Source organism: Chiloscyllium plagiosum, chromosome 9, assembly GCF_004010195.1.
Source record: "Chiloscyllium plagiosum isolate BGI_BamShark_2017 chromosome 9, ASM401019v2, whole genome shotgun sequence".
NCBI lineage: Eukaryota > Metazoa > Chordata > Chondrichthyes > Orectolobiformes > Hemiscylliidae > Chiloscyllium > Chiloscyllium plagiosum.
Genome location: NC_057718.1, coordinates 102,138,257 through 102,155,382, shown reverse-complemented (window position 1 = coordinate 102,155,382; position 17,126 = coordinate 102,138,257). Strand labels below are relative to the sequence as shown.

General features: G+C 44.6%; 1 protein-coding gene across 3 annotated transcripts in view; it reads left to right on the top strand.

Annotated features, from left to right (window-relative positions):
• LOC122553107 overlaps positions 1-17,126 on the top strand; it is a 141,649-nt gene that overhangs the window by 48,292 nt on the left and 76,231 nt on the right. For all 3 annotated transcript variants that reach the window (XM_043696654.1, XM_043696653.1, XM_043696655.1), the window contains exon 6: positions 8,021-8,258. In XM_043696654.1, the coding sequence (XP_043552589.1) occupies positions 8,021-8,258 (238 nt within the window). The remainder of the gene's footprint in view (positions 1-8,020; positions 8,259-17,126) is intronic.

Here is a 17,126-nt window from a genome sequence, read left to right as displayed (position 1 = left end):
TTCTGCCATTTCTTTGTTCCCCGTAATCCCCTGTTTCTGTCTTCAAGGGCCCAATTTTGGTCTTAACCATTTTTTTGCCTTTCACATACCTAAAAAAGCTTTTACTATCCTCCTTTATATGTTTGGCCAGTTTACCTTCGTACCTCATTTTTTCTCTGCGTATTTCCTTCTTAGTAATCCTCTGTTGTTCTTTAAAAGCTTCCCAGTCCTCAGTTTTCCCACTTATCTTTGCTATGTTCCACTTTTTCTCTTTTGACTTTATATGTTTCTTAACTTCTCTCGTCAGCCACGGCCACCCCTGCCTCCTCCTAGGATCTTTCTTCCTTTTTGGAATGAACTGATCCTGCAACTTCTGCATTATACCCAGAAATATCTGTCACTGTTCCTCCACTGTCATCCCTGCTAAGGTATTGCACCATTGTACTTTGGCCCAGCTCCTCCCTCATAACTCCATAGTTCCCTTTATTCAACTGAAATATTGTCACTACCGATTGTATCCTCTCCCTTTCAAATTGCAGATTGAAGCTTATAGTATTATGGTCACTACTTCCTAATGGCTCATTCACTTCGAGGTCCCTGATCAATTCTGGTTCGTTGCACAATACCAGATCCAGAATTGCCTTCTCCCTGGTCGGCTCCAGCACCAGCTGTTCTAAGAATCCATCTCGGAGGCACTCCACAAAATCTCCCATAACAACTGTAGTAACATCTTTGCGACAGGCCAATTTCAGCTCCTTATTCAACTTACACCCTACATCCATACTACCATTTGGGGGCCTGTAGATAACTCCCAAGAGGGTCTTTCTACCCTTAGAATTTCTCAGCTCTATCCATACTGACTCTACATTCCCTGATTTTAGGTCCCCCCGTGCAAGGGACTGAATATCATCCCTTACCAACATGGCCACCCCACCCCCTCTGCCCATCAGTCTGTTCTTACGATAGCACGTATAGCCTTGAATATTCATTTCCCAGGCCCTGTCCACTTGAAGCCACGTCTCAGTTATCCCCACAATATCGTAGCTGACAATTTCCAAAAGATCCTCAAGCTCATCCATCTTATTTCTAATACTTTGTGCATTCATATGTAGTATTTTTAATTTGTTACTGCCCTCACCCTTCCTATCAACCCCTATAGGTGTCAGTCATAGAGTCATAGAGATGTACAGCATGGAAACAGACCCTTCGGTCAAATTCATATGTAATATTTTTAATTTGTTACTGCCCTCACCCTTCCTATCAACCCCTATAGGTGTCAGTCATAGAGTCATAGAGTCATAGAGATGTACAGCATGGAAACAGACCCATCGGTCCAACCCGTCCATGCCGACCAGATATCCCAACCCAATCTAGTCCCACCTGCCAGCACCCGGCCCATATCCCTCCAAACCCTTCTTATCTGGAGGGAGTGCCAGGGCTTTGACACATTATTGATAATAAAAACAATGGTGATATATTTCCAAGTCAGGATGGGGAGTGACTTGAGATTTGCAACTCAGAAAGGAACTTATAGGTAGTCGGTGTTCCAATCCATCTGCTGCCCTCATCTTCCTAGATGGTGGTGGTTGGGGATGTGGAAGGTCTTGTCATTAACACAGTGCAGTACATTGCCCGGTTCCCTATTCTCCCTCGGTTTCATCCAATTCTTCATCCTTGCAATTTGTTCCTTTCTCGTTCAACTGTTTGTGAGTTCCTTTACGAAGTCTTCACTATGGAAGCTGTATTCAATAGCCTATCAGATGGAGACAGAGGCTGGTCGTGTCTGGATTGGAGGAGAGTTGTAATTTGCACGTTGACGTGTCTGTTCAATCAACACATCTGAGGCTGGAGTCTATTTTCGTGCCAAAGTAAATACAGAAAGAAGCATTCAGAAAACTGTGAAATCAGATGGACCATCAACCTCTCAAATGGCAATGTCGTGTCATCATTAAGTTGATGTGTGTTGTTGGACAATGTGATGTATTGAAAGCTGGTCTTATTACACGAGGTAAAAATAGCGGCTGTGTAGCATTAAACAGGGCTAACAACTGTGCCAGCCACTCAGACTTTAATAGCTAAATTATAAAGCTGGACACACACGGGCACAACAAGTCGTTTTTATTGATCTCAAAGAGTAACAGGTGTCTGTCTGCACAATTAGAGCAAATGACAAACTTGCAAGGATGGAACACATCTCATTAAAATCTTTATTTACAGGCCACTTTGTTCTTCTGAAGGCAATGGTTTCGATTCAGTTAAGTATTTTTAATCAAATCGAGGATTAAACCAATGATCATGCTATATCTAACATTGGAAGGGCCCTTACAGAGCAGTAGTAGTGTCCCTACTTCTGACCTAGGAGGCCTAGGTTTAAGTCCCACTTGCTCAAGTGGTGTGTCAGAACATCTCTGAACAAGTTGATTAGGGGGAGAAAATCTAACTTACCTAAATAGAAGCTCTTTTGTGGAGTTTATGCCCGTAAAGTGTGGGAATACTGATTAACAAACTGACCTCTGACCCTCATTTCCATGGTCCATTACAAAGTGAGGAGGGGAGGGGCTCCTCTCAAAGGCAAAGCTCCCAGGAAGGTCAGGGTTCTTCAGACATTGTCAGCTGTAGGTTGAGGCAGTCATATGGAGTCATAGAGTCACACAGCATGGAAACACCAACCGGTCCATGCTGAACATAATCCCAAACTAAACTCATCCCACATGCCTGCTCCTGGCCCATATCCCTCCCTATTCATCTATTAAAATCCAAATGTCTTTTAAACATTGTAATTGTGTCAACATTCATCACTTTCTCAGGAAGTTCATTGCATACCTAAGAACTTCCTACATGCTGATGAGGCCAGAGCCAGATGTCTGGAAGGACACCCCGACACTTTATTTTTATTCGCACATGGGATGTGGATGTCATTGGGTGGGCCTGCAATTATTGTCAGTCACTAGTTAGCTCTGAAGAAGTTGGAGGTGAGTTGCCTTCTGGAATCACTATAGCCCATTTGCTGTAGGTTGGCCCACAATGCCTTTAGGGAGGGAATTTGCAGGGTCTACAGGGCTGTTTCTGTTATTGTCTTTTCCAGTGCCTGGCTTGATGTCGGGTGGTTTGTCCGGTTTGATTTCTTTGTTGAGACTTTCTAGCAGTTGATAGAACTGAGTGGCTTGCTTGGCCATTTCAGAGGGCAGTTGAGAGTCAACAACCTTGGTGTGGGTCTGGAGTCACGTGTAGATCAGACCAGGTAAGGATGGCAGGTTTCCCTTCCTGCGGGACGTTAGTGAGCAAGATGGGCTTTTCCCGACAGTCAACAATGGTTTCATCATTCTTAATTCCATTCTTTTTTTGTATTGAATTCAAACTCCACCATGTGTTGTGGCAGGATTCAAACGCAAGTCCTCACAACACGAACTGAGTTTCTAACTTAACCGGAGAAAGTGAGGACTGCAGATGCTGGAGAGTCAGAGTCGAGGAGTGTGGTGCTGGAAAAGCAGAGCAGGTCAGGCGGCATCCGAGGAGCAGGAGAGTCAACATTTTGGTCAGACACCCTTCATCAGGAATGAAGGGCATATGCCTGAAATACTGACTGTCCTGCTCCTCGGATGCAGCCTGACCTGCTGTGCTTTTCCAGTGCCACCCCTTTCTAGATCAATAGTCTAGTGATAACACCACTAGGTCATCAACTCCGCCAAGGACTCTCATGATCTGTGACGTAAAGGTCTTAGATGTTGATTCCCGGACGTGGGAGACACTAGGTGAAGACAGAGGGAAATGGCGATATCACCTCTGGGCCATCGTGTGCTGCCATCGTCACCAGGTTTGACAACAGGTACCAACACCAAACAGAACAAGAACCTGCACTGACACCCAATAGCCATTTGCAGCAGAATCTTGTCTCACAGATTGATCTCTTCAGCCATCAGTACGAGGCATTGCGTGAGGATATCCACATACCTGTGGGACTTGCTGTGTGCCTCTCATTTTAACAAGACTAGAGGCAAAAGTGAGCTCTGCAGATGCTGGGGATTAGAATCAAGAGTGTGGTGCTGGAAAAACCCAGCAGGTCAGGCAGCATCTGGGGAGCAGGAGAATCAACATTTCGGGCAAAAGCCCTTCATCAGGAATGAGGCTGATCCTAACTAGACTATAGGATGTTGACGATGATGATTGCAACTTTGCTAACAGTGATTAGATCAGGGGCAAATTCAACTAAGCGATAACCAGACAAAGATTTTTTTGTCTGTCTCATGTGTTCATTCAGAAGTTAAGGTGTCCCTCAGAGATCAACAGGACTAAGATTTATCCCGTCTCTGACATTCCTGTAAGCTTCAGGTAGGTTCTGTCCAGTGAAAACCTTAACCACATTGAACTCAGACAGGCAGAGTGACAGGATCATAAAACTGGACAGCTCCACCTTGACTTTTGTCTGTGCCAACTGAGGCGACTTCAAATTCCTCCTTAGAACATAAGAACATAAAAAACAGGAGCAGAAGTAGACCATCTGGCCCTTGGCGACTGCTCCACCATTCAATAAGATCATGGCTGAGCTTTTCATAGCCTCAGCTCCACTTACCCATCCGCTCACTATAACCCTTAATTCCTTTACTGTTTTAAAAAAAACTACCTTAGCTTTAAAAACGTTTACTGAAATAGCATCAACTACTTCACAGGGCAAGGAATTCCATGGACTAACAACCCTCTGGGTGAAGAAGCTCCTTCTCAATTCAGTCCTTGACCCCACGGTGACTCAGTGGTTAGCACTGTTGCCCCACAGCGCCAGGGACCCGGGTTCAATCCCACATTCAGGTGACAGTCTGTGTGGAGTTTGCCATATCCTCCCTGTGTCTGCGTGGGTTTGCTGAGGTTTCGTCCCACTGTCCAAAGATGTGCAGGTTAGGTGAATTGGCCTAAGTGCAGGGTTATAGGGATGTGGTGGGTGAGATGCTCTTTGAAGGGTCAGTGTAGACCGGAGGAGATTCTATTCTATGATTCTTGTGGATTCAGGATATGTTTGGGGGTGGGGGATGGAGGGGGCTGTGATAGAATCCAATTTGTTAATCTGACTGTCAATCTCTGGTTGCTGTTGCTAAGCCAGGCCAGGGTCAAGTCGTATTTTTATGAAATAGAATTACATCCAGTCTATTGTTCAAAACAGACCATTTGGCCCAACTAGTCCGATCTGGTTTTTATACTGACCCTGCATTGTTCTTCATTAACCTTATCAAAACATGACTTTGTTCCTTTCTCACTCCTGCTTTTACCTAGCTTCCTGTCAAATGGGCAGTCTGAGGGATTTGATCAGGCTGTGTGATGTGTTCATGAGACACAGGATACATTATCATGGGGAAGAGTAGGGACAGCAGGGTCGATGAAATGTGGAGCTGGAAAAACACAGCAGGTCAGACAGCATTGGAGGAGCTGGAGAGTCAACATTTCAGGTCAGGACCCTTCATCAGGACTTCTGATGCTGTCTGACCTGCTGTGCTTTTCCAGCTCTACATTTTATTGACTCCAAATTATCATGGGAGCTGATACATCACGATCTTGCTTTCTCTCTCACAGCCTTGTGGCAAAATGAAGCCATGGTGGGATGGTTCTTAAATAAAGTAATGTTTTCCCCTAGCTTAGCAGATTCTAAATATCCTTTCACACTGCACAAGATCAGTAATGTTTCAAGTGCATCTACACTATTCACCTCCATATTCACTGAGAAAGGAACATCCACACTCCCACCACGCTGCGAGTAAGGAAGTCAGTGAATTTGTGAAATTCATTACCGCTGAGGGCTGCCGAGGCTGGGTTGTTAATTATATTCACGGCTGAGAGAGACAGATTTGTAATCGGCAAGGTCACTGGGAAAAGTGGAGTTGAGGATTATCAGGTCAGCCATGAGCTTACTGAATGGGGGAGCAGTCTCTATGGGCCGAATGGCCTACTTGTGCTCCTATATTGTGCGGTTTCCTGAATTCCTAATTGGATGTTTTCGTGACTGACTTCTGTTGATGGCGCCTAGTCTCTGTCTTACAGCAAATATGAAAACACCTCAATGTCTAACCCCTTCAGTCTTGTAGTGTCCACAATGTATTGTCTTAATGGGCCATAGTATGTCAGTGACATGGGAGCGCTTTGACATTAATAGTTGCAGTGTTTGAAGCTACGGTTAGCAGCGCATTGTTGTCACACTCTGGAAATAAACCAGGGGAAGTTGTTTCTGACTGTTCATTAGAATGACAAACAGGTCACTAAAGATGGAAAATGTTTCAATGTTCCCTTTTATGACGTTGTTAAGCTCTCATTCAGTAAGAGAGGTGGATGCCAGCTGCTACCTCCTTCGATCTCCTTCAGTAACGTCAGCAGCACAGCTTCTGTTGATCGCATCAACAAAATAAGCACTAACCTCCCTCACATCACGCCAAATGGAATTGCTTCACGAGGTGTGCATTACACAACCGAAACAAAAAAAAAGACAGAACTTGCATTTCGCTGGCACCCGTCACATCCTCAGGATGTTCCATAATGCTTCACGCGAATCAAGACCTTTGGAACTATAGTGGCAATAAAACCTCCTGCAAGACGCCATTCGCTTACAATACTGGGCATGGGGTCCTAGAAGTTTGTAAAAGCCCTCTCCCAGACAGGGAAATTGTGTTGTGCAGTGGCCTATGTGGATGAACATGTGGATAAACACTAAAAGGGTTTATCGACATCTGTCTAAGTTTGTTACAAAGATAACACAATTTAAGTTATAAAATCAAGTAATTTTGGCTGTCTAATGTAAAATATCATGCTTCTGAAAGATAGTTCCTCCCAAAAGGCTGTTTGGCCTTTCATGACCTTACAATATCTCAAAACATCTTAGCGTCAATAAAGTACCTTTCAAATTGTACTCACTGTTGTAATGTATGAAACATAGTGGTTGCACTGTATACTGAAAGCTCCTACAGCCCAGTGATAATTAGATTATTTCTATTTAGTGACAATGTTGTTCAAGGCACAGCTATTGGCCAATGGAAGTACTCCCCTGCTCTTCAAAATAGTGTTCGGGTATCTCTGATGTCCACCTGATAGGCCAGGCAGAGTCTCGGCTTAATGTCTCATTTGAAAGACAACACCTCCATCAGAGCAGCACTCCCTCAGTGCTGTCCATGAGTGTCAGCCCAGATCTTTCTGCTCAACTTCTCTACATAGAGTCGTAGAGAGTCATAACAGCTGAACCGTATGGAAACAGGCCCTTCGGCCCAACTTTCCCATGCCGCACAGTTTTCACAATTAATCTAGTCCCATTTGCCTGTGTTTGGTCCATATCGCTCCATCCCTATTCCATCTCTGTACCTGGCCAATTGTTTCTTAAATAATGAAATTGTACTCACCTCCACCACTACCTCTGGCAGCCCGTTCCAGACACTCACCACTGTGTGTGTGAAAACATTGCCCCTCTCGACCCTTTTGTGTCTCTCCCCCTCACCTTAACCCTATGCCCTCTAGTTTTAGACTCCTCGTACTGTGGGGAAAAGCTGTTGGCTATCAACCTTATCTACGCCTTGAATGATTTTACAGAACTCTATAAGGTCACCCCTCTGTCTGCTATGTTCCAGCCTGCTCTTCAATTGTTAAATACATAAAGATTAATATGCCAATATCAATTGGTAAGGTGGCTCAGTGGTTAGCACTGCTGCCTCACAGCACCAGGGACCTGGGTTCGATTCCAGTCTTGGGTGACTGTCTGTGTGGAGTTGGCACACTCTTCCTGTGTCTGTGCAGGTTTCCTCTGGGTGCTGTGGTTTCCTCCCACAATCCAAAGATGTGCCGTTGAGGGTGGATTGGCCATGCTGTTCAGGGATATGTAGGTTAGGTGCATTGGTTGGGGTAAATATTGGGCAATGGGTCTGGTAGGCTACTTTTCAGAGGGTTGGTGTGGACTTGTTGGACTGAAAGGCCTGTTTTCACACTGTAGGGATTCTCTGATTCAAATCCTGGCATTTTTTGAAAAGGTAGAAATCACACACAATGAAAGCAATTTATTCCTGTCTGGTTTGTGTTGCAGGAAGGTGCTGAGGAATTTTGGAGTTCCAGGACAAAGCACCAGGGACATGTTGGAAAGGAGCAAAAGACGGTCTTGCTTCTTAAGCAGTCCAAAGACGCCCCCAAACAGCACTCGCCAGTCCAACAATCCAGAATTGTCGGTTGCTGTGAACGCAGGCCGAAATGCTGACCCGTTCAGGGCCACATTAGCAAGACAGGAGCTGATAAGTACCAGAGCAGGTCACCAGGAGATTTTTGAGGTAGGCACATTGCGAACCTGGCTTTATCATCAGACTGTTAAGTATCTACCTTGATGTACGAGGTGCATTAAAAAGCTCCCCCACATTTGTGTTTTTACTTATTCATTCACAGAATGTGGGCATCACATTATTGCCCATCCCTAATTGCCCAGAGAGCAGTTAAGAGTCAACCACATTGCTGTAGGTCTGGAATCACATGTAGGCCAGTCTGGGTAAGGATAACAGATTCCTTCTCTGAGTGGGATTAGTGAACCAGATGGGTTTTTCATGACAATCCATAACAGATTCATGGTCATCATTAAACTCTTAATTCCAGTTTTTTATTGAATTCAAATTCCACCTTTCCTTTAGTAGGATTCAAATCCAGATCCCTAGAACATTAACTGGGCCTCTGGGTTAACAGTCCAGCAGTAAAACCATTAGGCCATTACCTCCCTTTCTATGACCAAATATGTGTTAACATTGGGGCCATTTACCTGGCATGTAATTACCACTCGATCACAGCTAATCAGCAAGGTGGCAACCTCGGAGTGTTGGGAGGGAGGATCCTACTCGAGCTGATATTGTGATATTCACAGTCTGAGGTGTAAAGCCCAACCCCATTCAATAGTGCAGACCCAATGGAATTATCCTTCCCTTTGACTCCTGTTAAGGCACAGCACAGGCATGATCCAAGATTCGGAAAGTCAGGAATCTGGGGCTGCATGGATGATGACATAGTGCCCCTTCCTGATACCAAGCCCGCACTAGATCCAGGGAGAAAGTGAGGACTGCAGATGCTGGAGAGTCAGAGTGAAAAAGTGCTGCACTGGAAAAGCACAGCAGGTCAGGCAGCATCCGAGGCGCAGGAGAGTCGACGTTTCGGGCATAAGCCTGACCTGCTGTGCTTTTCCAGCGCCACACTTTTTGACTCCCACACTAAATCCAAGTTCGACCCCATTCCCCCCTCCCCCACCTTGCTATGTAAACTGTAAAGTTTTCAGGCTGTTCTTGAATCCAAATGTTCAGCTGTAATATTGATGTTGCTGCTGTCCCTCTTTTTGCAGCCAACTCCTGGGAACAGAATAACGAATAGCAGGAGTAGGCCATTCAGCCCCTCACGCCTGCTCCCTAATTCAATATAATCAAGGTGATCCCATCTCAGCCTCAACTCCACTTTCCTGCCCTCTCCATACCCTCTCCCTAACCATTTAGTCTGTTGCTAATTAAAAATCTGTCTGTCTCCTCCTTAAATGTGCTCAATGTCCCAGTATTAACTCAATGTCCCACGGTGGCATGGTGGTTCAGTGGATAGCACTGCTGCATCACAATACTAGGAACCCAGGTTTGATTCCAGCCTCAGGCAACTACCTGTGTGGAGTTTGCATGTTCTCCCCTACTTGGGTTTCCTCCCACAGTATGAAGCTGTGCAGGTTAGTGTCCAGAGGTGTGCAGCCTAGGTGGGTTAGCCATGGGGAATGCAGGGTTACAGGACAGATTGGGTCGAGGTGGGATGCTCTTTGGTGGGTCCAAGCAGATATGATGGACCAAGTGACCTCTTTCTGCGCTGTAGGGATTCTAATTCCTGAGCTGAGAGTAAATTCCATAGATTCATGACCCTTTCAGAGACATAATTTACCTCAGTTAGATCTCCTCTCATTCTTCTAAACTCTGGAGAGTAGAAGCTTAAGCTGCTCCATCTCTCCTCATTAGACAAACTTTACTGTTTTGTTCGCAGTGGATAGACATTTAAAAACAAACGGGGTGATCACTCTCCATTGCCCGTATGTCCAATTATGGTGCTAACATGATTCTGTCCCATCTCCGAGGTGATACGACCAGAGATAGAGTTTAATGACTTTGAAGATGGGTGTCAGAGATACATTGTGAGTTCACTGACAATGTGTTGGAAACTATTCTAGAAGGTTGAAATGAGATGCGCTCATGACAGAGTGGTTAAACTGATGGATTAGTAATCCCTTGGGGTTTATGTGCACAGGTTTCCTCACATTGTGAGTTTTGGGGTGGCACAGTGGCTCAGTGGTTAGCACTGCTGCCTCACAGCACCAGGGACCTGGGTTTGATTCCAGCCTCGGGCGACTGTCCGTGTGGAGTTCGCACATTCTCCCCGTGTCTGCGTGGGTTTTCTCCAGATGCTCCGGTTTCCTCCCACAATCCAAAGATGTGCAGGTCAGGTGAACTGGCCATGCTAAATTACCCAGAGGGAAGTGGGTCTGGGTGGGTGACTCTTCGGAGGGTCGGTGTGTAACTGATTGGGTGAAGGGCCTGTCCCCACACTGTAGCGATTCTATTCTAATCAGAGGAGCTCAGAGCAGGGAACTCTGCCGCTATATCCTCATGTTACTACTCCTGACGAATATTGCTTCAAGAAACCCAACATCTAGCCTGATCTTATAGAAAAACAGAACAATCTGGACTAAAATACCGGCAGTTCTGCTGTAGTGTGTCTTTCGTTAATGCAAATTGGTTGTAACGTGATTGGGTGAATACAAACTGCTTCTTCTAAAATGCAAACGTTTATCGTGTGTGTTAGCTTTCATGTGATTACATTGCCAACACTTTAAGTGTATTTATATTATGGAATTTTTGTATAGGGCGGGGTCACATAGGAACGCAACTCTCAAGTAGTAGCAAGACTACTTGTAATATCCAAAATCACAAGAACTTGAAAACTCGAAAGTACTGTGGATGCTGCAAATCTGAATAGAAATTGCTGGAAAAGCTCAGCAGGTCTGGCAGCATCTGTGGACAGAAATCAGAGTTAACATTTTGAGTGAGCCTTCCCAAAACTTTAACTCTGATTTCTCTCCACAGGTGCTGCCAGACCTGTGGGAGCTTTTCCAGCAACTTCTATCTTTGCCACAAGAATTTGATATGTTTCATGTTTTACTGACACCTTGAAGAAGCTGTGCTGTATATTGGAATAGAGTAATATCTATTATTGAAATGAATCCTTTTGACATATCTGTTTGGGCTCGGCCACTTCAAGTGAACAAGCGCAGATCTCAATGAACAAAGAACAAAGAAAATTACAGTACAGGAACAGTCCCTTTGGCCCTCCAAACCTGCGCCGATCCCGAGCCTCCACCTTAAATCTGCAGCCGATTTTCTAAGGATCTGTATCCCTCTGCTCCCTGCCCATTCATGTATCTGCCTAGATACATCTTAAATAATGTTATCGTTCCCCCTTCTATCACCTCCACTGGCAACGCATTCCAGCACCCACCATTCTCTACGTGAAAAACTTTCCAAGCATATCTCCCCTAAACCTTTCCCCTCTTACTCTGAACTCGCAATCCCGAGTAATGAGGTAAGAACTCTGCGTAGTCTGATTAATAATTAGCTCATAGGATTGATACACAAACAACTCTGACACACTTAAAAATTCCAACAGGAAAGACAGGCCGCATGACGGGGCCATGGGGGATGGCAGACACTAACCTATTCCCACCCCCCTTTTTGAAAATGCCTTTGGCTCATGCTGTTGCAATTCTTCCTGGAATGGAAACCAAACCCATAGACTTAGTGAAAAAGTGAAAATACTACCGCCGAGTAACAACAGCAACACACCAAGGCCATTGATATTGTTATGACCACCAGGCAAGTCCACTGGGTGGCCAATGAAATGTGAAATGATATATTTATACATTGTAGTCCACTTCAGCTTGCTTTTGCTGTTCCAATTTTAAAATAAAAATAGCAAAAAAGCTTTGACTTTAACAAGATCATCGGTTAATTTATCACACAGTGGTATCTGAATGCTATTTAGTAAAACTGTTAGTTAACATATAGATAAAGATTAAAAGTAGCTATGGATAGATGACAAAGATAAAGTCAACAAACTAAAAGCCAAAAGAACTTCGAATGCTGTAAATCAAAAACAAAAACAGAAATTGCTGGAAAAGCTCAGCAGGTCTGGCATTGTCTGTGGCGAGAAATCAGAGTTAACGTTTCAGGTCCAGTGACCCTTCCTCAGAACTGTTCTGCATAGAGTAGACTGTGAATTCTGTTCTTTAACGTTGCAGACCCATTGATTACCTGAAGATCTCTCTTTTCGAAGTGATCGGAGACTGGGAAGAGAGCCCAGCATCTGCAGTGATTTCTATAGTTGAATAGTTGTTTTCTTTCTTGTGCAGACAGACTCAGCAGTACAATTGATTTTGAGAGAGAGAGTGAATAAGGATTGCTGGCAATCATAACAGGTCAGGTAGCATCCATGAAGAGAGAGCAAGCTCATGTTTTGAATCGAGATAATTCTTCATTAGAGTCACCCAGACTCAAAACATGAGCTTGCTGTCTCTCCATGGATGTTGCCTGACCCGCTGTGATCTCCAGCAATTTTTGTTTTCAGTTCAGATTCCAGCATCTGCAATAATCTGCTCCTATGAAGGATTGCTGGCTTCTGGTTTGGCAGATGTGGCGATTGTAGTTGCCTAGTTTCTGTACAATGGCTTCTTCAAAGTATCTCCCCCTGTCTCTAGAGAGAGCTTTCTTCTAAGTAGCTCTAGCAACGACGAGTCAAAGTACAGAAGGGAGACAGAGGACTTGTGATGATGTGGTGCAATGAGAACAACCTCTCTCTCAATGTTGGCAAAACTGGTCATTGACTTCAGAAAGAAAGGAAGAGAACACAGTCCCATTTACATCAACGGAGCTGAGGTTGAGAGGGTGGACAGCATCAAGTTCCTCAGAGTGATGATAACTGACAATCTGTCCTGGCCTTCCCATGTAGATGCGACAATCAGGAAGGCACAACAACACCTCTCCTTCCTCAGCTGGTTCAGGAAATTCAGCATGTCCATAAGGATCCTCACCAACCTCTACAGACGCACCATAGAAAGCATACTGTCTGGGTGCATAATGGCCTGGTACGGCAACTGCTCTGCTCAGGACTGTAATAGTCTACAGAAAGTGATATGCACAGCCCAGCATCAAGTTCCTCAGAGTGACGATAACTGACAATCTGTCCTGGCCTTCCCATGTAGACACGACAGTCAGGAAGGCACAACAACACCTCTCCTTCCTCAGCTGGCTCAGGAAATTCAGCATGTCCATAAGGATCCTCACCAACCTCTACAGACGCACCATAGAAAGCATACTGTCTGGGTGCATAATGGCCTGGTACGGCAACTGCTCTGCTCAGGACTGTAGTAGTCTACAGAAAGTGATGTGCACAGCCCAGACCATCACGGAAGCCAACCTCCCATCCACGGCCTCCATTTACGCAGCTCGCTGCCGTGGACAGGCTACCAACATCAAGACCCCTCCCACCCCGGTAATGATCTCCTACACCCTCATCTGTCAGGCAGAAGATACAGAATATTGCGAACACGCACCAACAGGGGCAGGAACAGCTTCTTCCCTGCTGTTATTAGACTGATGGATGGACTTTCTAATTTCAAATAATGCTGATCTTACTAATGCTGATCTCCCCTAGTGCACATGTAACCTGTATGCCTCTGTCTAAGTCTCTCTGATCTGTACATCCTTGCTTACTAGGATCTGCCTGTACTGCTCATAAACAAAGTTTCTCACTGTACTTTGGTACACGTGACAATCAATCAGTCAATCAAGGTGGAATCTCTGTCAGCAGCATGCTTGCCTTTTGTATGGTTTTAGTTGTCAAGGTAAGATGTATGCTGTTCCCCCGTGACTTATGTAGAAAAGCTAAGCCATGTTCCAATTAAGACCCTGACACTTCAAACGCGCTCATTCTCCCACCTGTAGTTCTTCACTTTTGTTCTGGTCGCTGTCCAATTTACATTCTCGCAATGAGTCATTAATACAAGATTGTTATCCCCTCCAAGGGACCACAGCGAAACATAATTAAATGAAAGATTGTTTTCAATCATCGCTGATGTAGAGACCCAGGCTGAAATCTATAATTCTCTGTTTTGTAAATAGAATCGGTAACATTCAAAACTGTTTTTCTCAAAATTGCGAACACATAACTGTAGAGTTGTGATAGTACCTTGTACATTCAGAGGCTATTTGTGGATAATAAGCACGCTGGCTCAGTGGTTAACTGCTGTCTCACCCAAGGGTTCAATTCCACCCTTGGGTGATTGTGTGGAGTTTGCACATTCTCCCCACATCTGTATGGGTTTCCTCCCTCAGTCTGATGATGTGCATGTTAGGTAGCTTGGCCCTGGGAAATTGCTCATAAGGTTCTGAATGTATTTTTTTTTGTCTTAGAGGAAAGGGTGCAATTATTGAACCAGTGTCGACAAGAGGAAATTCTGCTGCTCATTTACATTGGCCAGCTGAAACTTTGCATCCTGAACTTTTTTTTGCTACCAAACAGACGAGGGGATCATAACCTGAGGACCATGGGAAGTACAGGGTTACAGGCATAGGGTAATGAGGTGGGTTGCTCTTCAGAGGGTCAGTGTGGAGTTGATGGGCTGAATGGCCTGTTTCCATGCTCAAGGGATTCTGTTCTACGATTTACATCTGCATCACAGTTCTTTGTTATTTTTTAGTGTTTAACTCACCACTACATCTCTTACAGGTAAAAGTAAACTTAACTTTGTCCACCCCAGTCCAACACCGGCCCCTTTACATCATGTCTTCCAGGTAAGTCTGCCTTGAAGAGTCCTTCCCCTCGCTCTGACAGGATATCCATTTTAATCTTTCTTCTTGTTCAGCATATATACCACTTCTTCCTCGCTGCTATCAATCCTGAAGAAGCAACCATTAACTCGATTAACATTAACATTAACCCAAGTTATCTGGGTTGTTTAATTAAATACAAACCTCAGAAACCCTTTCAGAGTTGGTTAAAGTTCATTATATTGCATCCACTCCTTTTCGAAGGAACGCTTGATGACAGGGACATTGTGGGGCCTGGAAGGATCACAGAAACTTCATCTCAGTCTTGTTTTTCATTCTGCTGCCTTTGTATCATGAGCAATAAGCTTGTTATTTCCATTTTAAAAGTCTTTGGTAACCATGGTGTATTCATGTGCAATCAAAAGGCATCAACAGATAATCAAGGCAATGAGATACAAGAACTAATACCACAGCATTTTATGTGATAATCTCCCAGTGTTAACGTGTCAGAAAATTAATGTGATGTAAGGTCACAGCATTGCTATTGTTACTACAAAGTGACACTGTGATAGGATTTTTGTTGAAATGTGCAAGACGATTTTTTCATTTAAGCATATTTTTCTAATTAACATGTTCAGACATCTTCTTACACATGTCTGTTGAGCGTTGATCCCAGGCCTCCAGTTCCTGGGGTAGGGACATTACCACTGCCCCACATGTTACATTAGTGCTGAAGCTTTTTAAAGCTTTTTTTTTGCGTGAGCATTTCAGTGCTGCGTGTCCTTATTGCTCTTAAGAAAGTGGCGGTTAGCTGCCATCTCAAATCACTTTGTACCCTCCGAGTTTTTTTAAGAAGGGAAATCCATTTTTAACTCAGCAACACTGAAGAGTGACGATATCGTCCTAAGTCGGGATGGTGTGGAGCATGGAAGGGACCCAGCAGGAGTGGTGTTCCCATGTATCTGCTGCCCTTGTCCTTTGAGGGTTAGAAGACATGGGTTGGGCAGTGCTGTCAAACAAGCCTTGCAGCGTGTCTTTTCGGTGGTCCACGCTGTGGTGAAAGGAATGCATATTGAAGGTGTTAGTTGGTCAAGGGGACTATTATGTCCTGGATGGTCTCAGGTTTACGAAGTATTATTTTGTGAATCCCCTGGGAAGTATTGATGGAAACTCCAGAGGTGGGTGGACTTCAGTTTTTGAACCCCTTACTGTTCCATCCTGAAATAATAAAGAATAACTGGCCTATAGGATCTGATCCAGCACATTGCTACCGAAATCCCAAATTAATCTCAATGCCTTCCCTCTCTTCATATCTTTGTATCCTCCTGAGCTTCATATTGTTATTCATCTTGTTCTTAAGGATTGCAATCACCTCTACCTCAGCTTTCGATTTAAAGTAAACTCTCTGAGCTGCTTTCCTTTATTCATCATTGAACCAAAAGGCTGGTATCCCATCACCCTGTACTTACATGTGGAGAGTCCTTGACACTGACCCAGCTCCCTCAGAGCCAGCTCTCAGAGCGAACAGAACCTCTGACACTTCTGTTTATTTTTCCTTTTTTTATTTTGTTTCCCCCCCACACAATCACTGTTAGGTGGTAGTGCTTATTTTTCCCCAGTAGACACTTCTGTTTATTTATTTTCTTTTTCATTTTTTTGTATTAACCCCACACTACTGCCTAACTGCACAAGTGCTTATTTTTCCCCTGCACCCATGTTGTGTGTGTGCAGGTGTGAGACACAGTGAGAGATACAAGGTACATGAATCTTTATTCAAATTTCCACCACCAGGAAGTTAGGAAAACACCCGAGTGGCCAGTGACAAGCAGTGCCCTTCACATCAAAAGGCGATGCTGTGTGATCAAACAGTGAAGGGGAGGGTAGGGATTAAATCAAAATAGAGTTGGAGGGGGAAATGATGCACTCCACTCCCTGCGGTGCCCACCTCTCCCTGAACAGCTCCAGGGTGTTGGTTGACACCGCGTGCTCGACCCCCTCCACGGCCCGCTGCCTCGACCTGTTTATGGCCAGTTTGGCCAGGACACTTCTGTTTATTTTTTTTTCTTTTTCATGGTGCGTGTGTGCAGGTGTGAAACGCAGTGAGAGACACAAAGTGCACCAATCTTTTATTCAATTTCCACCACCAGGAAGATAGGAAAATACCCGGGTGGGCAGTGACAAGCAGTGACGCCTTCACATCAAAGGGCAGTGCTGTGTGATCAAAACAGTGAAGGGGAGGGTAGGGACTAAATCAAAATAGAGTTGGGGGGGAAATAATGCACTCCACTCCCTGCGGCGCCCACCTCTCCCTGAACA